General features: G+C 41.8%; 1 protein-coding gene across 2 annotated transcripts in view; it reads left to right on the forward strand.

Moving 5' to 3' along the window:
• PAMR1 (peptidase domain containing associated with muscle regeneration 1) overlaps positions 1–20,892 on the forward strand; it is a 110,006-nt gene extending 89,114 nt beyond the window's left edge. For both annotated transcript variants that reach the window (XM_054972306.1, XM_054972307.1), the window contains 6 exons: positions 5,815–5,985; positions 7,391–7,603; positions 11,178–11,244; positions 12,827–13,059; positions 17,862–18,157; positions 19,869–20,892. In XM_054972306.1, coding sequence (XP_054828281.1) covers positions 5,815–5,985; positions 7,391–7,603; positions 11,178–11,244; positions 12,827–13,059; positions 17,862–18,157; positions 19,869–20,405 — 1,517 coding nt within the window. In that variant the 3' untranslated portion in view covers positions 20,406–20,892. The remainder of the gene's footprint in view (positions 1–5,814; positions 5,986–7,390; positions 7,604–11,177; positions 11,245–12,826; positions 13,060–17,861; positions 18,158–19,868) is intronic.
• The last annotated feature ends 1,043 nt before the right edge of the window (positions 20,893–21,935 follow it).

Here is a 21,935-nt window from a genome sequence, read left to right on the forward strand (position 1 = left end):
GAAAAAGAAAAATGTAATTTATTTATGCAGGGAAGCACTGGAACAGGTACCAAGAACAGTCATGGCTTGGGAAAGGATGAATAAGAGACGGAGGGTGGGGGTGCTAAAGCAGGTAATCCAATTTTTTCACAGTAGATTGATGAATGTAGAAAGTATTTCTAAATGGCAGATAATTCAGAGATGAGGTATATTGTCTAGAAGTCATTGGAGGAATAGGAGAATGAAAAACTACTATATATGATTAATAGTGGAACATTCAGCTTAAAAATTCAGGCACCCTATATTCGTTCAGTCTAGACTTTCCTTGCATTCTAAAAATACCTATAAGATAGAGGAGACTTTTAATATACTTCAGAAAAGATGACTATCAAGACATATTGTTTGGAAAAGAATCTTATTACACTGCTCTTGAATTTGTTGTTGTGACTTGTAGAATTACAAACATGGTCTCAGTTGGATCAGCATGTCAACTAGAAATGCTTCAAGAAACTTGGCCAGCCTACACCTTGATCACATCTATTCTCTCAAGCTTTTAAGAGCTAGGATGCATCAAGACTTTGCACAGCTGTCAGAGCAGGAATGACACTTTAGAAAAAGTATGTAGCTTGGTGTGGCTGTGAAACTTCCATGGAAAAACAAAGAATGACAGAGGTTAGATAAATCTGAGCATAGAGATTTGCTTCAGAAGGATACTTCATAATATACGTAGTGCCTAGATGAATATAGTCTTAAATTATAATGGCTTAACATGGGAGTTCCATGAAATCTTTCCTTAACATATAAAATATTCTTACTCTCTTCCATAACCCCTTCTTGCCTTTCATTGTTCAGTAAATTCCCCTAGTAACTGTCTTATTATCCCATGGACTAAAAGGGGTTATCTATTCTGGTTTCTGGCCTAACAAGAACTTGGGGTATATTCTTCTGTGAAGCTCTTCTTTCCAGGCCCCTTTGAACAGTACCAGGTATTTTGCATCCTTTGTGTACCAACTGACCTTCCCAATGTCCAATACCCACCAAATTTGCAGGGGACATAGTCCTCACTGTCCTCTGAAGATCCCCCAAGTTTCAGAGAGATTGCACCCTGGGAAAGGCATGATCCACGGGTTTCCCCCTTGGCTGTCATTTTCTCTTCACAGTGGCAAAAAACAGCAGTGTCTGCTGTCAGCTTTGAGGGGTTACCAACTGACCTTCCCAATGTCCAGTACTCATTAGATTTGCAGGGGACATAGTCCTCACTGTCCTATGAAGACCCCCCAAGTTTCAGAGAGATTGCACCCCGGGAAAGGCATGATCCACAGGTCTCCCCCTTGGCTGTCATTTTCTCTTCAGAAATGGGACTCTCTGCTGTAAGTACTTTGAAGGGTTAAAGCCAGAAGGAAAGCCAGAAGGAGTTCAGACAGAGTTCAGTCCCTGCCTCCGGTTGCCAAGGGAATTGATTGCAGGTGCTAGACTGTCTGGCTTGACTAACGGCTGATGAAGGCAATGAACAAGGCTTGCAACGACCACTTGTTCGTTTAGAATGGGGCCTCACGAACGGCTTGTTCACGAACAGACGAACAGGCTGTTCGTGGTTTTTTTCTGTAAATAATGCTGTTCGTGCCCATGTGTACTCCTAAGTCAGAGCATGTCAGTGCTTGTTTTAGCCATTTCTGAATGACTAAGGGCCAAGCTACACATGACGAATGACACTTGAACGGCAAGTGGATTGAGTGGAGGGCAAGTGAACAGGGAGAAATACACTTGCTGTTCAAGTGTCATTCGTCACTTGTAGCTTGGCCCTAACACGCAGAAAAGGTTCTGCTGACAGGGCTAATCCAGGGATTCTCTTATTATCTATACTCTAAGCTGATGAGAGTGTGAGAGAGCAGAAATTTCTCTCAGAATCTGAGGAAAGAAATTATTTGAGACTGTGTAATTGAGGTAGCACTTTGGTAGCTAGCCTGAACCACTGAAAGAATATGTAGATTCAAATGTCTCCTTAGAAGAGAATAGCTAAAGATAATTAAGGTTTTTACAGACCTTACATGAACATTTTTGTGAGGCTTGCTTGATTTTCACTATGAAAGTGAAATTTGTGTGAATGTGAAAATGTTCTTGGGAATGGATTTTCCCAGTCCCACCCACCACCACTGGTGACTTTTTTTAAAAAATCAGTAATTGAATATTGCTATAAAATTATAACATGTTTTCTGAATTCCCAGCTTTCATTTTTTAAAGGCACATTTTCATATTAAATGGGCTAGAGACTTTTAAAAATGCTGGAAATTCAGAGAACCTGATACACAGATTGTTATAATATTATGATATTATAGCAGTATTCAATGACCAGCATAAAAAAGAAAGGAAACTCTGGTTGCATGGGGGTGGTGGCGGCAACTGTCCGAGGACTGGGGTAGGGAAACTATGGGGAAAACTGCCATGTGGAAGCCCCATTGCTACTGCGCTGTATTGGCAGCTGCAGCAGCAATGGGGAAGCTAGACAAGTCTGTACTTGTATGGAATACCCAAGTCCTTAGACCCAGTCCAATTCTCAAAGCATGCAGATTGGGCAAGATTTGAGATAGAACATGTATTCAGATAGAACATGCATCCCCATCTATAGTGTGGCCAAATGATTCATCTAAGCACCTGGACTGGGTCAAGGGAGCATTGGCTGAGGTGCTTCATGAACTGTACTCTTCATTCCAGCTCAGCAGCACCAGGCATAAACTAAGCAATGAGTTCAATGGCAGAGTTAAGTAAACTTTTTCCAGTTGAAACCAATGGGGCTTAAATGTGTTTGACTGGATTATGCCCTTTTAAATCTTGTATTTCTTTTTGAGACCAAAAGAAGAAGAAAGGAGCTCTGACTCTCAAAAGCTTACACTCTGAATATCTGGTTGGTCTCTAAAGTGCCACTGGACTCAAAGCCTACTTTTTGAGACCAATTGCTTAACTTTTATTGTGGGATTAAATAGATGTTTTCCCTCCAGGTTACATTTCCATTGCTTGGAAATGATCACACCACAATATAATGTTAATTTCTGTTGGTTGATAATGAGAAGGCAGAGCTCTGAGGTGGTGGAATGAACTACACTACTTCAGATGGTAGGAGTTAGATTCCAGCTTGGAATGTTCCTTCACATGTAAATAGAAAATTAGCTCAGTAGAGGAATGTTCTACCATCTTGCTTTGCTCACTGTATTTGTTTTTTTGTTTTTAATTTGCAGGGAGTTTTGAACATAAGGAGGTTTCCAAATCTGATTCCCCATGTTCCTCTTCTGCAGTCCATTCTTCCACCTTCCACCTTCCCTCTTTATTCTCCAGTACATGTGAATGAGGCATATCTTTCTCTGGATTTGAGCTATTTAGTGCAGTGCATATGTGCCTCAGAGACCTTTATCAAATGTTCTTCCCTTCTCTCTCCAAGAGCTCTTTCAGGGTATAACCATAAGAAGCTACTGCAAAGGTTATGTGTGCCTTGAAGAGCAGGGAGAGTGTTGAAAGGCATTTTAAAAATATATCCTACAAAGGAGCTTGTCATAGGCTAAATCTCTTTTGAATGTCCTGTGGAATCTGAGGGAGAAAAAAGAGGAGAAGGTTAATGCACCCGACAGACATCCATTCATATAATGAAAGAAAAAGGCACAAAAGGTATTGACATTCGTTTCAAACCATGTTCGGAGCTGTTCTCCCATAAAGCTGCTGCATTGAGGTAGAAAAAAATAAAGCGGGTAAGAAACTGCTTGAAATGCTCTCAGGATGAGGTATAAAACAGGTTACAAGGCAGCTTTTACTGGCCTCACTTTGCCAGGTGAAAAGGGACTGCAGGCATTTGCTCATTCGTCAGGAAGAACAGTAAGACAGCAAGTTCAGATGGAAACCTTTCCGGTCTTTTCAAATAAATAGTGACAAAATTGGAAAGCGTGTAACCTGATGACTGAACTTGATGTAGAAAACCCAAGAATGCCCTCCAATGCAAAAAAATTGTTAATAATGAAGTAACTGACATTTTGCTGTCTTTTTACTCGATGTGATGGAAGATCTCTCTAAACAGATGTCGTGCTGTTTTTTAGACAGCAAACAGCAGCTACAACAAGAGGTCTCCAGTTTGGATTGTGACCATTGTGTAGGGCATTTAATTCTTTCTCTTCACCTTTTTGGCAGACTCAGTACCATCCCCTGCTTGTACAAAGGGTAGTAACCACCACTACCCCACCACGCATGTACAAATGGTTGCTCAGAATAGAGCCAAATAAGTACCAAGACTGAAATCAGGCTAGAGCAGGATACTATCTATCAAAAATCACTGTTTAGAAAATAGGAGCTAACTTACTGTAGATTAGGGTACGGGGATTTCATTGTCTAGAAGATTTTTTAAATGCAGTTGATAAATTTGACAAACTATTTTTGGAAGAAAACTGAACTGTGGCAGAATTAAATAATGATGAACAGTAAGAGAGATGAAGTGCAAAGAGCACAGTATGTACACTGAAACTTCAAAGGAAATATTGGAGGGAGGTTTTGTAGTATCATAGAAGAACCCAGTTTTTCTCAATGTAAACCAAAGATCCTTGTTTCTTCTTCAGAAATATGTTTACATTTATCTTCTTAAAATCAGCCACAATTATTTACTTTACAGGACTCTGTGAGATACATGAGTAAACAGATATCTTGTTTATTTTTGCTCATACAATGAATTACAATAGTTGTAAGATTGGGAATTATTTTAAAAAGCTTAAAAGGCAGCAAAAAAAAATCCACTCAAACATTTGCTCATGTCTGGGTTGTGAATGAGTCCCATATTCTGCTTTGGGATGGGTGCCACTTATTAAGATGCATTGAGCTATCATTATAAGGCAGTATAGCTGAATTTTCAAATGGTATTTATTCTTTTGCTTTATATTATATAGTATTTATTTATATGTGATAATATTATGCAGCTACATATTATATTTAGTGTTGTTTAAACTGGCAGATCCCATTGATGGGATATATGTTGGTAAGTCACTTTGTGTGTTGTGGAAAGATGGGGCTAAAAGCAGTTGTAAATAAATACGTGACTTAGCTTATTTCTGACCTTACTTAAGTCACAATAGGCTTGCTGCTCCAAGGAGCTCTACTGCTGTGATACTTTTACAATGGCATTGTAAACAGAGATACACCCTTCTATGTTCATTGAATTTAATGACTTTAAAGCAGTATAAGTCAGTTTGCAAAGATGAGTGTGTGGGTGGTGGGCCACTGTTGAATAATTTGAAACTCATTAAATGCCTGAACTATTGGTACAGTTCAGTACTTAATTTTCTCCAGTTGAAATTGATGGGACTTAAAAGTGCTTACTTTGGCTGAATTAGGCTCTATGTATTTATTTATAACGTTAGAAGTCAGTTTCTGACCCATGTCCATTCTTTAACAAATACTAGCCTAAAATGAATAGTAAGTTAGCCCCAGCTCTGTAGATCTCTGATTCTGATTAATTGTATCTTTAACTCACCATTAACATTCAGATAGCAGTGCATATTAATGAATAAAGCCAAATTAAAGTCCTAAGCGAACAAAGGCTTGTGTACTCATTCCTTCTATTTACTGACAAACCCAATTAGCTGAACGGAATGATGCTCAAGCATTTGTCAGATCTGAGTCAAGCTGTCTTGGTTTGTTTGTTTCTTTTTAAAATACTGCATATTCTAGTCTTATTGTTCTGATGATACTTCTGTCTCTTGTATCCCTTTCTTCTTTGATATTTTCATTGTTATAAATAACAAATCAATATAACACAGTCCTGTTTTTGTAATAAAGTGGATTTTTTTGAAATATCTGAACTGTCAGTGGTGATGTGTAGGACTCCAGGTGCTCCTGCTCATGGTTTTGTGGAAGGAGATGACTTTAAATATGGAGCCCATGTTTACTTCAAGTGCAATGCGGGTTACACCTTAAAAGGCAGCCATGTTGCCTACTGTCAGCTTGATGGGAGCTGGTCAACACACCATCCTGGATGTGGTAAGGCGGCTTTATGTTTCTAATCAACCACTGCATATTCCTGTACAGAAATTAATTTAACAGCAAGGCCAGCATTTTATTTTGATGACAAATTTATTTTGAAGTTGACAACTTGACACTAATTATACGGTCTCTACGCAGTTGCCTCTGCTATAGAGAAACAAGAAGCAGTCCATGCAACAGCTTGCTGGTTCTCCTTGACAAAGAAAACTAGGGCTGTTTTGTGGCTATATAGTTGCCAGCTTGGGAAGAGGAGGGCCTCCATTTGCAGTAAGCGTAGGGGATCTCCAGGTATGATCTCCAGTGGGCACCTCAGCTAGCTGTTGAAACCAGAGACCAGAACAGAAGCAGGGAGGCTTCCAAATCTGTGGTGCCTTTGAAAGAAGATAACATATGAACCTGTACTTATAATGCAATCATATGGAGAGTTACTCCAGTCTAAGTCTGTTGAAGGATTGGCAAACACCCTGGTTCCCTATGCTTAACAGTATATCCCATTACCATCCTCCTTCAGTAGCTGCTATATTTTTAGAATTCCAGTTACTGTCTGGTTGTGTTTAGAGCACTTAGCTCCAATACCACCACCAAATATGTAACACACCCTAGGTACTTTGATAGGGGAATAGATCAAATAGTTGACCTATTAGATTTTCCCCCTCACCTTCTTTACCCTTTACCCTTAGAGTCTATGTTTAGGAAAGGCCAGTATAAGTGACACCTAATGTCAGGCTGGCTTCTTTATGAATGGATTTGAGTGGCTGCTGGGTTTGATTCCACGAATTCAGAGAAACAAGCTCTGTGAAATGTATAACACTAATTATTTGTAAGTATTGATGTGATTTTCCATTTTCCTTCACAGCCAGCATCTTTTCTTTTTCTTTTTTTGCTTCTAAAGAAAACATAAAAACACAAATTTTATGTACATCAAAATTTCAAATATTATAATGATTTTATTATGGTTTCTGACAGTTTTACTTTTTGTACATGGCCTTGAACGTTGTTGGCTGCAAGGACAGCTGATAACTCATATGATTATCATAAACTCTGCAATGTGTCTGCTTTCAAACTAATAGCATCTTTTGTAAGCAGATCAAGTGACTGTAAACACAAACTGTTAGAATGCATGGATAGATCTTACTACTTCCATAATGTAACTATGAGATATAATGGTCTAAGAGAGCATTACTTCTCCTTATGACTTTCTTGCATTAGTCAACATGCAGATGTAATTATTTATTCCTATAATGAGACATGCTGATTTTAAATTGGTATATTTTCTTCACTAATGCCTTTGAAAGAATCCTGACAAAAGTTAACAATGTACATGTCTGTATGTCAGTAGATGCACAAACTGCTGAATGATCTGTCCCTTAACAAAAAAAAAAATATTTCCCCCCACTGTTAGTTATAGAAGACAGAAACTGCTCCGATCCTGGTGCTCCGCTCAATGGGTACAGGAAAGTGATGGAAGATGCTGCATTGATGAACAACCATTATGCAAAAATTGGAACAGTCATTGCATTCTTTTGTAATAGCTCCCATATTCTCAGTGGTAATGAGCAAAGGACCTGTCAAGAGAATGGAGAATGGTCAGGGAAACAACCAATCTGCATAAAAGGTAGTTGACTGTCTCTTTCCTCCAACTCATAAAACTTGATACTTTTTTTTTTTTTAAAGAATGCTGGTTTAGTTTTAGAGCTGATTTTATGGGTGTTCAAGTTGTTTTCTAACACTTATCAATAAATGCCTCAATTGATACTTGATACAGAAGTAAATAGTTTGCCAAACCTCTTCCTCTGTTGGATTCAGTCACGAAATTAGTAGAAGAGTTCTAGGTTGTTGTTGTTTTTGGTAAGTGTACATTTTCTCCAAGACCTTTGTGTCAGGTGCTAAAACTGAGAAACTTCAAATTATGCTCTGCCTACTGCCTCATGCAGTAAATCAATTGGAGCTCCAGGCCAGAGGGTTCCCAGGTATGTAATATCCCTGCATGCTCCAGCATATGACTCCACCCACTGGGGCAGTTCATTGGCAGCTTCTGATCTTGACAGACTGTAAAGGTTTCTAAATCAGGCTTGGCCTTTGCTAGATTTTCCCTTAAGGCACAGTCCCGGGAAGTTTCCTGCTTTCCATTCTGATAGCTCCCTCAAATCCAGCACCACAACACTTTGCTTTCTCTGACCTTCTGCTGGATGTGCTATGTAGGTGGAGACAGATACTGAGGAGCTTGAAAACAAGTTTTCTGCAGAATTGCCAGATTTTATTGGTGGGGTTGCCAACTGTGGGTTGGGCAATTCCTGGAGATTTGGGAGTGGAGTCTGGGGAGGGCAGGGTTTGGGGAGAGGAAGGGAGGGACCTCAGCAAGGTATAATATTATAGACACCATGCTCTAAAGTAGCCATTTTCTCCAGGAGAACTGATCTCTGGAGCTCAGTTGTAATTTCAATAGATCCCTAGTTATTGTGCAGAAGTAAAATATGATTTGAAAGCAAGTTATTTTTCTAAAATCTAGTTTTAAGATCTGTAAAAGTTAAATGTTTCAGGATCTCTCTCTCTCTCTTAGTAACCGGGCAGTAATTATGCCATGAAGTTATATGAATCTGTAAAGAAAATATTTTAAAAACATTTAACTTTTACAGTCATACAGTGACTTTCATTCAAAATTAACTTTACCCTTTTGATTTTAACAGATAATTGTAAAATGCTTCATCTTGTTTCTGAATTTAGTCAGACTTCATGAGATAGACTGAAGACAAAATTGGACATTGGCAAGGGCAGGAGTGGGCCTCTGGGACTGGCAGGGAACCCGTTTTTTTGTATAGGGCTGCCAGATTCAATAACAAATAACCTGTACTCATTTTTATTGCAGGCCAACAACCCAAAGGCTTTATTACTGAATATAACACTGATTTAAAAACTGAAAGGAATAAGAAAGAAAAGTCTAAGAGTGGCATCTAGTTCATGTCCATAAGAGAGCGCTGTAAATTTAACTCTTTAGCATACTCCTTAGCATACTCGTCTCTCCTCAAATCTCTCTCTCACACCAACTTCTTCCCTCTCCAAGTTCTGTACATATATATGTGTCAGCTGCACAGTCTAATCTTTCTTTAAATTATATTTTTATTCCTCCCTTCCTCCTTGGAGTTCAGATTACTATACGTTGTTTTTGCCTCCTCTGTTTTATCCTCACAACAACCCTGTGAAGTAATTATGCTGAGAAAGAGAGAGAGACTAGACTAAGAGCTAAACTACGAGAGATGAATTACACAGGGACATTCATGTGAAGGGAGTTGCAATGTTAGCCGGAAAGCTGAGTTTTAAAAAACAGATTGGAAAGCTCTGTTAATTTCCCCTCTCTACAGAGTTGCAAAGATCATTCCTCAGAGGGTTTGTTAATTTCCTCTTCGCCTCCCAAAGGCTCTGTCAGTTTCACCTCCCCTTTTAGGAGGCAAAGAGGAAATAAACAAACCCTCTGAGGAGTTATCTTTGCAACTCTGTAGAGAGGGGAAATTGACAGATACTTCCAATCTGTCTTTTAAAACTCTGCTTCCCGGCTAACGTGCATCCTTAAGTAATTCATCTCTTGTAGTTTAGTTCTAAAGTCATCCTGTGAGAGCCCAAGTCTTCTCAATGCTAGACTAACCATGTCAACAACATTAACTCTTGATGAGTGTTTAGAAAGTGATATTTAGCTTCCTAGCACTGATCCTGAGGATTCAGTTCTGGGAAAACCTTGAACCGTCATGACAGATTTGGAAGTGAACATCTGCTACACTGCTACATTCTGGCTCTGCACCCAGAATAAAAGTTTTACCTCCTGGGATAGGTTTGAGATAAGGGTTTATGGAAAGCATTGAGCAGACCCAAGCCATTGCAGGATCTTTTATCCAGTTATGTGATGGGGCTTTGGGCAAGTGTCAGCTGAACACATTCAATAAAACACTAACAGCTTTACCAGTTTTTACGGGCTTGGCTTGTGCTCAGAAAAAAAGATTCTCAACTGCATGTAATGTAGAACCTGATTGGTTAGTACACTGATGTCTCATGGATCTTGACTAGGATGGGGAAACTGTTCATTAGACGAATGTTCTAGTTTTGAGATCCAGTAGCCCCAGAAACTCAGCAGTCCCAGAATTGCATTGTCTAGTGTGTTGATGCTACTTAGTCCCCACCCACCCCCACACACACTTTGAGCTACAAGAAGCTATCTGCTCTTGTGCAGTTTTTATAATATTGGGTTTTGTTTGCAAGACAAAAGTCCTAACAAAATGGCAGCAAATCTCAAGGAAGCAGATCACATCATTTCTACCTGCTCTCTAAACATTATTCTCGACACATTACTCTCTAAAGCTTAGGCTTTAAAAAAAATTGAATATGTATATTCATTTAAAGATACATTTGCAAATGTCCTATAAAATCACCTGTGAATACAAATGCACTTTGTTTATTTTCCATTTCCCACCAAAGCAATTTCAAGCCTTCTCGTGCACATTGAATCAGATTCCCATTAAAATAGCACGCCAAACTGTCATCTTGCAATATTTTATACACTTTACTCAAATATCTATTATTCCATCCATTTCCAAAAAATTGAGTTACCTCTGGTAGCAGCCACTGTAGATGACAGCAAAGCAGACACCTGTTAATTCTATAATGAAGCAGTAACTGTTTAGGTTGTGAGTAGCAAAACACCCCGCCCCCCAGGCTTGGTGTATATCCAGACATTTATACCATCCCTGAACAATCAAATGCTGGACCTCTCCTTATATGATTCAATTTAACAGATATCAGAGTGTGAGTTAAACTGTTTGGGTTCATGACCCTTTGCCTGTCATAAAAATCTGGGCACACAGACTAATGACAAAATGTTGTGACATTTAGGATGATTTTGTGTTAGCATTTCAAGTTTCATTCCTATGTCCAGTTACAGATGAATTTCAGTGATATTCAGTACATGCATAGCTGTGCACAAAAACATAGCCCAAGAAGGCATAGGATTTCAAAGAATAACAAGTAAAGCTGTATTGGATTGTTATCTAATTCTGCCCTTCAGAACATAAATGTCGTGTGCATTCTTCTTGCCTCTCATATTAATCCATTATTGTTAATGACAGGAAAGGAGGGAAAGGGATTTGAATGATATGATTTGAGTTCTGAATATGGAAAAGGATTGTGCTTCCCCCCCCTTTTAGCTTGCAAAGAGCCAAAGATCTCTGACCTGGTGAGACAGAAAGTACTTCCAATGCAGGTCCAGTCAAGGTGAGACAGCCTTAACTATAACGTTAAAATAAAATATATTTTCTTCTTTGTGTGTGTGTGTCTTAGCTTGGTTGGACAGTCTTCAAATGAAATGTTTTGTATGAACTACACTCTTGTTACCAAAGTGCCAGCTGCTTATTGGGGTAGTGGCTCATTAGACACAAGTATCCAAGGAGATAGAATCAGCTAAGAGACAAAATATGGTTAGAAATGATCACATAAGCACAGAGATGCTGAGAGACTCTACAGGCACCCAAAAATTCCTTCTGAGCCTTCCCCCTCACATTTTGAACATACAAAATATGTTTAATTAGACCACTCATTTGGCTACTATCCCCAATAGAACCTTGCCCACCAGGTTCCACAGCTGTCTGTAATTTTGTATTCTTAGGACCAAACTAGATAATATGATATCCATGGGGATACCCACACTGGGTTTGGGCTCTTGAAAATGGCACATAGGAGAGGCAGAAGCCTCTCCTCCCGCCGCACCATGGTCCTGAGTAGAATCAAGCCCCGGAGGCATTGGTAAAGTGAATGAATTCTAGCAATAAATGGCAGCAGCGTTCCCAGGGAGTCTCTATGGTCATCATATCATTTAGTTTGGCTTTTAGTCCCAGTCCTTGGTGGGTGATTTTGGCAGCTGTGCATGAACACATCTTATGTCTGTGGTCATTGCAACAAATAATGAACCTAGCAAGAAGCCCCAGGAGAATCTTACAGGTTAATGACTGAGCCATTAGAGTTGGGATGTGTAAAACTGAATATATAAAAAGCTGGGAAAAGAAGGCAGTTGGAGTTCTCAGTCAGTCGTTATGACTATTGATGGGCCTCTCCATGAATGTATCTAATGCATTTTTAAAGCCATATCAGTTTGTGGTTGTCGCCATCCCCCACTGAGGCCACCTGCTGTCCCCCTGCCAGGCCCCAGCAAGAGGCTTCCTTTGCCCTGTGGGAGGCAGGGTGGAAGCTGACTACCCAAGACTCAGATAGAGTGGGCATAAGCAGCTGCTGGAAGCTGACTACCCAAGCCCTGGACAGGGTGATTGTGAGTGGCTGTCCCTGTGAGCAGGGGACCTAGACCTGGAATAGGATAGATATGAGCTGCAGTGGCTGCAGCCTATTTTTTTCCTCTCTCTTCTTCTCTCTATTGGTGGTAGAGAGGCAAGGGCTGATGGGACCTGTCCCAGCATAGGGCCAAGAGCTGCTCCTGTTGGCTGAGACCACCCCGCAAATAAATTATGCATTATGCGAAGAAGTACCTGAATCCAGTACCCATCAATTTCATTGGATTCCCCTGAGTTAGTTCCGTTGCATCACCTTCAAATAGCGAAAGGAGAAACAAACAAGCATGAGTAGGCCTGGAGTGATCAAAGCAAAATCTGAGTCCATTATAATGCAAGGTGCTATGATGGTTTTGCATGTTCATATAATAGAGAGGATCCCAAGGGTTGTTTCTACAGTGTTGGTGTAGTGGTTAAGAGTGCCCGAACAGGCACTCTTAATGGACTCTAAAAATTCAGCAATGACATCTTGGGGCCATGTTGTTTTATTCTCTCATATTCTTTATGTACTGAAACAGAGAGACTCCTTTGCATCGGCTCTATTCATCCTCATTTAGCAAGCATAAGCTGGAAGTCTATCCAACCAAAAAGCCATCGTTGCCATTTGGTGAGCTACCACGAGGCTTCCAGCATCTTCATACACAGCTTCAGTATGACTGCATTTCTCCCTTCTACCGTCGCCTGGGAAGCAGCAGGAGAACCTGTCTTAAAACAGGAAAATGGAGTGGGCGAGCCCCTTCATGCATTCCAAGTAAGAGGGTGATTCTTGTCTAGTTGCCTGAATCATGCTTACTTGTTAACAATGGTATTGTTAATTGTCTAATAATTGTCTGTTGTTATTGTCTAATAATACACAGCATATATACACTCATATGAAGAGCTTCACATATATTATCTTGGTAATCCTCAGAAAGCTCCATAAAATAGGGCAGGATCACCCCCACATTGCAGATGGAGATGGCTAGGGTTGAGACTGTGAACATACAGGCTTGCCTAACACAACACAGTGAATTGGTGGACAATGTACAATTTTAGCCAAGGACAGGCTTTCTCATGATACATTTTTAGCCAATGTGCTATACCAGCTCCATAATTTGGAACATTTCCATTATATTGTGGTTCCTTATAGAGCAGAGTGCCTAAGAGAGTTGGCTGTGATTCAGGAGGCTGCCAGTTCAAATCTCATCTCAGGCACAGACTAATTAGATGGCCTTAAGCAAGCTGCTGTCTCAGCCACAATTCCGCATCTGCAATATAGAAATGATCGTAGTGACCTGCATTACAGTGCTGTTTGTAGGGATTACTGTGACAACGTATGTGAAAGAACACTATAGAACTGCTAATAGTTAATGTTGTTATTTGGGATGTGCATTGAGATTTTTTTTTTTACAGTTTCAAATCTGGGTTTCCAAACAAACTCCATTCCATTATTGGTTTGTCTTGGGTAGATCATTGCTGGTTTGGATCTAATCCATTTGATTTTTTCAGTATCATAAGTTTTGGCCCCATTAAATGCACAAAGTGAGTGTTAGCTGTGCATGCAGAGACATATGCTGTCCTTTTCAAGGGGGGATGGGGAAAGGACGGTCTGGGGCAGCTCTTTTTGCACTTAATGGCACCAAAATCATAGAACCCAGTCCTCCCTCTAAATCATCAACCCATTGAATTTTCCCTCAACTACACTACCCACACACACAACAGAGTCCAGAGGAGGTGATTGTGGGCAGGGAGACACTATGGTGGGAAATTGGTTGGCAAAGCGGTAGTAGCATTGCAGTGGTGGCAGGATGATGCCCAAGCAGAAGGGCAATAGGCAGGGAGGGACCTGCTCCTAGGAGGGAGATGGCAGGAGGATGATTGTGTTGCCTGGACAGTGCCAAAAAACGCCAAGATACACCTTCCCTCCATGGAGTTAAATTAAAGGAACGTTTCCAAAGCCAATAGGTGGGAAAATGGCAGTCAGTGGCAGTGCTCCCCAGAGTCCCAATTGGCAGGGAGACAATGCTGTTGCCAGGGTAGCACCCTCCCCCAAGATGCACCTTTCCCCTTCCCCTCCAATAGAGTTAAATTGAAGGAACAATCCTGAAGCTGATGGGCAGGGGCGGGGGGGTCAATGCTTCTTGCTTTTCAATGACCCGATTGGCAGGGAAACAATGCCATTACATGAGAAGTTCCAAACATGTGCACGGTACACATTCCACTTCTCGCAACAGAGTTAATTGGTATAACACTAAGGGCTCAGGCTCCCCCCTTGGAATCCAATTAGATAGTAGACTTGTCATTAAGGAAAGCAAGATGCTGCTGCAGGCCCAGTGACTGCCTGCCTGTGCTGCTGCACAGAACCAGGGTAGGATTGAGGGGGGGGCAGGGGGGTAGTCTGCCCCTGGCGCCGTCAAAGAGAGGGCACCAGGCGCAGCTGCCAGACCCTGGGAGCACACAGGCGGCTGAGCAGAGGGTAGTGGGAGCCCGCCCGCGCCATTCGCCTGCCGCGAGAGCAGGGGGTGCGCGGCAAGCCTGCCGCCCCGTCAGTGTGCTACCTGCGCAGCAAGCCGGCTGCCCCGGCGCACCTGGGAGCTGGTGGCAGCAGTGCAGATGGCTGGGAGGCCACCTGCGCCATTCACCTGCCTCGCAGGACAGGGGGCCCGGAGCAAGCCGGCTGCCCCCTCAGCAGGGCAGGTGAATGGCACGGGCGGCCTTCCAGCCACCTGTGCTGCCGCTGCCAGCTCTGCAGTGCGCCAGGGCAGCCAGCTTGCCACACGGGGTGGCACGCTCTGCAGTGCGTGATGATGTCACGGAAGTGATGTCATCATGCAGGGACTGGGAACGCACGCAAGGCCAGACTTGGGTAGCTCTGGGTGCTGGCAACCCTAGATCCAGCCCTGCACAGAACCCAGACAAAACACACAAACTTTTCAGTGGGGGGGGGGGAATTCATTACAGGTGTGTGTTATGTGCCGTCAAGTCGCCTCCAACCTATGGCGACCCTATGAATGAGAGACCTCACAATTTCAGGAAATGAACAAAAAAATCTAATAAAGTATGTTGGAATATGCATACAAGTCATTGCTCAACTTCTTATCAATGTCTATGAACAGATTGTAACAGGTTATGCCAAAAGTTGCCTAGAGTTGCTGAATTCATATCTGAGAAACTGAATGTGCAGCTAAAGGAACAAAACTGCCTGATCACTCTTTAGCCTACACCACTGCTTTAAGCGTTTTTCCTTCCAGCCTGACTCGCTTTTGATGCCAGAGCTAGGCTGGGAGAAAAATGCTTCAAACAACAGAGAGCAGAAGGATAGAGATAGAGTTTATCTTCCTTTACTTGCACACTCTGTTTTCTCTAAAAAGACAATCCCACCCCCCATCCTACTTTGGCTTTGCACGAGAAGGCTGGGCAGATAAACATGGATTTCTCTGTCATTTGTATTTTCTCCCCTAGTAAACCATAACAATGAAGAAGATACCCTTCACTTTAGACATTCATTTATATGTGTACATTATTTAAAAGTAGGGCTGCCAGACCCCCGGTGGGGGCGGGGGATCCCCCACCCCCACCCTCCCACCCCCGCCCCTACTACCAGCAGGGGGGGATGCACCTTCCATGCGCGCGCCCCTGCAGTAATGCGCGCCCCCGTGCACAGCAGCCGCCAGGATCAGGCCTGTTTTGGCCTGGATCTGGGCCCCTGTGGAGTGCGGAAGCATTCCTGCACTCCGCAGGGGCTCACAACAGACCCGATGCGCATCAAAACGGGCTCAATCCGCACCAAAAAGGGCGTGGATTGGGCCCGTTTTTGCACGGATTGGGCCCGTTGTGGGCCCCTGCGGAGCGCAGGAACGCTCCTGTGATCCACAGGGGTCCCAAACGGCCCCAATCCGCATCAAAACGGGCCTGATCCGTGCCCTTTTTGGCATGGATTGAGCCCGTTTTGATGCGGATCGGGTCCGTTTTGGGCTGCTGCAAAGTGCAGGAGCGTTCCTGCACTCTGCAGCAGCCCCCAACGGCGCAATCCAGGGGCTGCGTGATGACATCACTTCACAGAAGTGACGTCATCACGCTTGCAGGAGCGCGCTCGCGCAAAGTGTGCGCACCCCCCCCCCCCAAGTAAGAGCCAGGCCCCAATCTCCTGCTGGGAGATTGAGGGGGCCTGGCAACCCTATTTAAAAGCGTCCATTAGGAAAATAAGGAGGGCTGGCCTGCTACGCTCTCACAGTCTGAGTTCCACAGGGGTAAGGGATACACACATAAGAAGCATATAAAATAATTTAAAATTAGAACTTATAACCAGTTTCAGCTAGGCATTCATCATTTGAGAGAATACTAGAATACATTTTGTCTCCAAAATAAAATACAATCATGTGTGTCAAGCTGGCTGAGGCCCAGGGAAGCTCTCTATAGGCTGCCACCACTCTGGTACAGGTTTCCTTAGAAGGGCCCAGAGTACCCAACCGACCCCTTCTGTTTACTCTTTCCCAGTAGGTTTGATTTATTATGTGACCAAATGAGGCATGAGGGCCCAGGCAGAATAATAAAGAACTTTATTTAAAACGTTTATTAGTAACTGGTGTTCAAAACTTTGTAAAATAAAGACAACAGTAAAGGTTGGTGAATAAACAAACTAATATACCCTAACACATTTAACTAGACTGTTCTTAACTGCCTCCTACCTCCCAACTGTTTCACCCCTTCTAGATGAGGGATCCCTTCATCTGCAGCAGCCTCTCCTCAGCTCTGCTCCATAAAAGTGAATGCTGTTGGGAGGCCTTTTATCCGTTCTCTCAGGCACCATCCCCCTACTTTCCTTTTGGTGCAATTTTCCCTCAGAATCCCCTCCTACCCAATCACAGGGCCAAAGGCAACCTGGAAAATGTAGGCCCTGCAGTTACTTTAGTGCATGCTTCCCCAGAGCCACTAGGCCTTACTAGGCCCAGGTTCATAACAATGTGGTATTAGGAGTGTGTAGAATTTTGAAAATCTTTTAGATATTATTTTGTGCAACTTTTCTGCTACAATATATTGTTGAAGGCTTTCATGGCCGGAGAAATATGGTTGTTGTGGATTTTCCGGGCTGTATAGCCGTGGTCTTGGCATTGTAGTTCCTGACGTTTTGCCAGCAGCTGTGGCTGGCATCTTCAGAGGTGTAGCACCAAAAGACAGAGATCTCTGTGTCACAGTGTGGAAAAGATGTTGGCAGGTCATTTATATCTACTCAGGAAGGTGGGTTTGGGATGAGTCATCCACCTTCCTGAGTAGATATGAGTCATCCACCTTCCTGAGTAGATATAAATGACCTGCCAACATCTTTTCCACACTGTGACACTGAGAGATCTCTGTCTTTTGGTGCTACACCTCTGAAGATGCCAGCCACAGCTGCTGGCGAAACGTCAGGAACCACAATGCCAAGACCACGGCTATACAGCCTGGAAAATCCACAACAACCATTTTCTGCTACACTTTGCTGTCTGGCCAGTGGATGGCATTTGTGGTTTGGATTTGAGTCATTTTAAAAAGATGAATGAAATTATTAAGAAGATTATTTCCCCCTTTTTGCAGTCTGTGGAAAGTTAGAAAATACCACTGTTCAAAAGCCATCATCTGCTCTTAGATGGCCATGGCAAGCAGCCATCTACAGAAAAGCCAACGGAGTGAAGACCCCCAGTCACCAAAAAGGGGCGTGGATACTAATTTGCAGCGGTGCCTTGATAAATGAACGCACAGTAGTGGTGGCATCTCACTGTGTCACCAATTTGGGGAAGGTCACTGTTCTTAAAACAGCAGATCTCAAAGTCGTCCTTGGCAAGTTTTATAGAGATGATGACAGAGATGAAAAGACTATACAGAACTTACGGGTGAGTAAGGTGTTCCAGCATGATTGGTAGTGTGTGAGAGGATGAGTGCTGAAGCCAACAGAATTTCAGGGCTGCTGAGAAAGAGATTCTGGGGCTGAAAGTACTGGCAGTCCTTTGAAACTAGGCCCAAAGCATTGATCAGGATTTATTTGTACAAGTGGGTTTAGGATTTGAGTTTCAGAAATGATTTGCTTTTGAAATAGCTTTTTAAAAATACTTACCAGAGAAAGGTACTATTTGTGTTAACTGATGGACTTATGACAGTAGACGTTTTCACATTCCTCCTACACCAGCATGTCCCATTCATTCTGATGATAGTTTATTCTCCTTGTTAAAGTTCTAGTGTTGCCACTGCCACAGTGGCAATCTCCTGGAAATACAACTGATTTCCAGACTATAGATATCAGTTCCTCTGGAGAAAATAGAAAAGAGTCCAGTAGCACCTTTAAGACTAACCAACTTTACTGTAGCATAAGCTTTGGAGAATCACAGTTCTCTTCATCAGATGCATGGAGAGTAAGAAAAAACTGGTCCAGATATATAGGTGGAGAAGGGAGGGGGGAGTGTATGGCACTATAACTTGCTGGGGTTCGTCCCCTCCCTAAACCCTCCCCTTCCCAGGCTCTACCATCAAAACTCCAGGAATTTCCCAACCTGGAGTTGGCAACCCTATGTCAAACTTTTGGTGTCTCAGATGAGATTGCTAAAGACTGCCAGCTAATGCCAATGGTAATTAGTGATGATAATTTGTAATTGAGGCAGGCAGCCAGTATTTTTCTCATTGGGGATATAATTTTTGAAACGTGAAAATCAGAAAGCTAAAAACTGAGCTTTTGATTAAACATAATTGTTATTGTCCATTTTTGTTGGAAGAATTTCTCTCACTGTCAAACAAATGTGAGTGGATTTCTGAATAATTATAATGGATCCCCAATCCCTGTCAAAAATCTAAGGTTTAATAAGATAATATTTCTGGGAATTTAATTGGCAGTGTTTGTTATCAGAAACTCCATTTATAAGCAGAAGGTCTAAATAATTTTATTCCTGTGATTACTGTATTCATTAGGATCACTTCCAGAATCTTCCATTTCATTTTGCCAATGAATTATTCTGGTGAGGGACTACATAGTACCTGCTGCAAGCCCCCTGACCGAAGGGGTTCTGGACTATGCTGTATTTTTTCTTATCCTACCCTTGTTTTTCTTTAGCTGCATTTTTTTGCACTTCCAAAATGCAAATGAATTCCTTCCCTACCAGTCTCTTAGAAGAAATCCAGATAACATATACAGTTTAACTATATAATGTACACAGATCTGTACAGATTAAATAATATATGAGGTTGAAGTGATAGTCTCATTGCAGAATATTGGATTTTTAGCTACAGAAATTGGAGTATAAATGAAATGTTGAGATTCTTTTTCTCTCCCGGTCCCTAATTAATTTCTATTGATTAATAAATTATTGTTAATAAAAACAGCCATTGGGTTCCCTATTCAGTAATATCACCCATCTTATATCTTTCTAAATGGTTGTTGTAAATCAGTAGGAAAAAAAGGGTGAGCTTATCATGGCAGCTCCAGATTCTTGGGTACTCACCAATTTTTTTTAATGTAAATGTTAAGAAAGGGAAATTAAATACGTAAATTGACTGACAGTGAATTCCTAAGCGTATGCTCTTTGCTATTTCAGACTTTTCTTGATTTTTTCTTAGATTTTAGCCATTATAGTGCATCCTAACTATGACCCTATATTGCTCGATTCTGACATTGCTGTCATAAAACTTCTGGACAAAGCCAAAATCAGCAACCGAGTCCAACCCATATGCCTGGCGTCAATGCGTGATATTGGTCCATCCACAGATGACTTACAAATAGTGGTCACTGGTTGGAAGATCCTGACAGATATTGCAGATCCCAGCTACAAGAATGACACAATTCGCGTGGGAACGGTTCAGACTGTGGACTCACTGCTTTGTGAGCAACAATATGAGGAAAATGGAATCCAGGTTAGCGTTACTGAGAGTATGTTTTGTGCCAAACAACATCCAGCTGCCTTTTCTAATATCTGTCCTGCTGAGACGGGAGGGATTGCCGCAATACCTTTGCCAGGAAAGTCATCTCCTGAGCTGACTTGGCATCTCATGGGCCTGGTGAGCTGGGGCTATGATAAAACATGTAGTCTTGAACTCTACACTGGCTACACCCGAGTAATCCCTTTCAAAGACTGGATAGAGAAGAACATGAAATGAAAAGCTGGGTACAAAAATGGCTTTAAAAGTATTAAAAATATTAGTTTTTCTCACAATCTCTGATGTTTTAGGTTTCTTATCCCATTGATGGAACATATCTGGGATAAACTAAAGCAGATGCTAGAGTCTTGTTCAATGAGATCAACTCATCTAAGCCAGAGACTCTGAGTGTGGCAGATGGGTTGACATGTATCAGCTGTCTGGTTCTCCTGGTGGGAATAGGGTGCTTGTATTGTGGGTTGTAATATCAAAAACACAATGATCAGAAGTAGTTGTATTCAATCTGCATTTAACTATTACCTGGATAAAACAATTGGAACACACTTTTTATCAAGGTCTGAGATAATTAGGAGGTTGGAAAGAGATAATTAAGAGGTTGCAATTGTTATGGTCTAAGCTGTCTATATTACTATGTAATTGCATTTGTTTTCCCCTCCTGAGTACTTTACACATTCAAATAAACAAAGGTTTGTTTTTAACCGGAAAACCAATGTTTGATACTTGCTTACTTTCAGTGTATTTTATCTTATTAGGAAACCATCACAATTCTGTTGTTTGCCCTTGGATACAAGAAATCAGAGCTGTTGTTTTGAGCACAAACCATCTATTAGTGGTTTTAATCTTTCGTTCTCTGAGGGAGCAATTTACATATTGATGTGTCTGTTAAGGAACTTCTCTGTATCTGATATCGAATTCCATTGCAGAGATTCTGAAGCATGTATGATGCTCCTGCTCCTATGGCTTGGATTGCCTTGTGATTGCCAGGTGCAAATATGACACAGATTTATCAGTGATCAGATTGACTGACCATGGAGCCATTCACCAGAGTTTGGAGGAGTTTGCTGGGGGGGGGGGGGTGCACAAAAGCACTTATGCATACTCACCTTTTAGGCATGCATGTTATCCCTTACATCCCGATGTCATTACTGCACAGACATAATTATTTTCTCTGCAACCATGTTTAAATCTATCTCCCAAAATGTATAAATTCTAAAGTAGATTCTACATTTGTGATTAATGAATTCTAAGTATAGCCAGCCAGCAAGGTTTTATTGCTTAGCTCAGCATAGAGGTTACAGTTATCCATAAAACTGGGGACAGATTTGAAAGAACAAGGGAATGGGTTTAATATGCAAGTAGAATAAGGCTATGTCCATTATCATGATGGACGGGGAGGCCAAAACACTCTTGGAAAGATCTCACCCACCCCCAGCCACAATCCCATGTTACTTGATTGGAAGAAGGAGACGGTACACCAATCCTCCAGCCACTACATCATACTACCTCAATTTTATACTCTTATTTCCTATACAAAATACTGATAAACTTTTCTAATCAAAGCTGCACACTGCAAATCTATGCATGCTTATTCAAGAACAAGTCCAAAGAAAAAACATGGGGATGAGTCTAATATGGTCGCTACAAACAAAAAGAGGATGCAGCCCTTCTTCCTGGGAGAAACCTTGTTGAATAAAAGGGAACTTGCAATTGAGTAGACCTGCTTAGGAGTCGGGGGTGGGGGGCAAACCA

This window comes from Eublepharis macularius, chromosome 2 (genome assembly GCF_028583425.1).
Source record: "Eublepharis macularius isolate TG4126 chromosome 2, MPM_Emac_v1.0, whole genome shotgun sequence".
Lineage (NCBI taxonomy): Eukaryota > Metazoa > Chordata > Lepidosauria > Squamata > Eublepharidae > Eublepharis > Eublepharis macularius.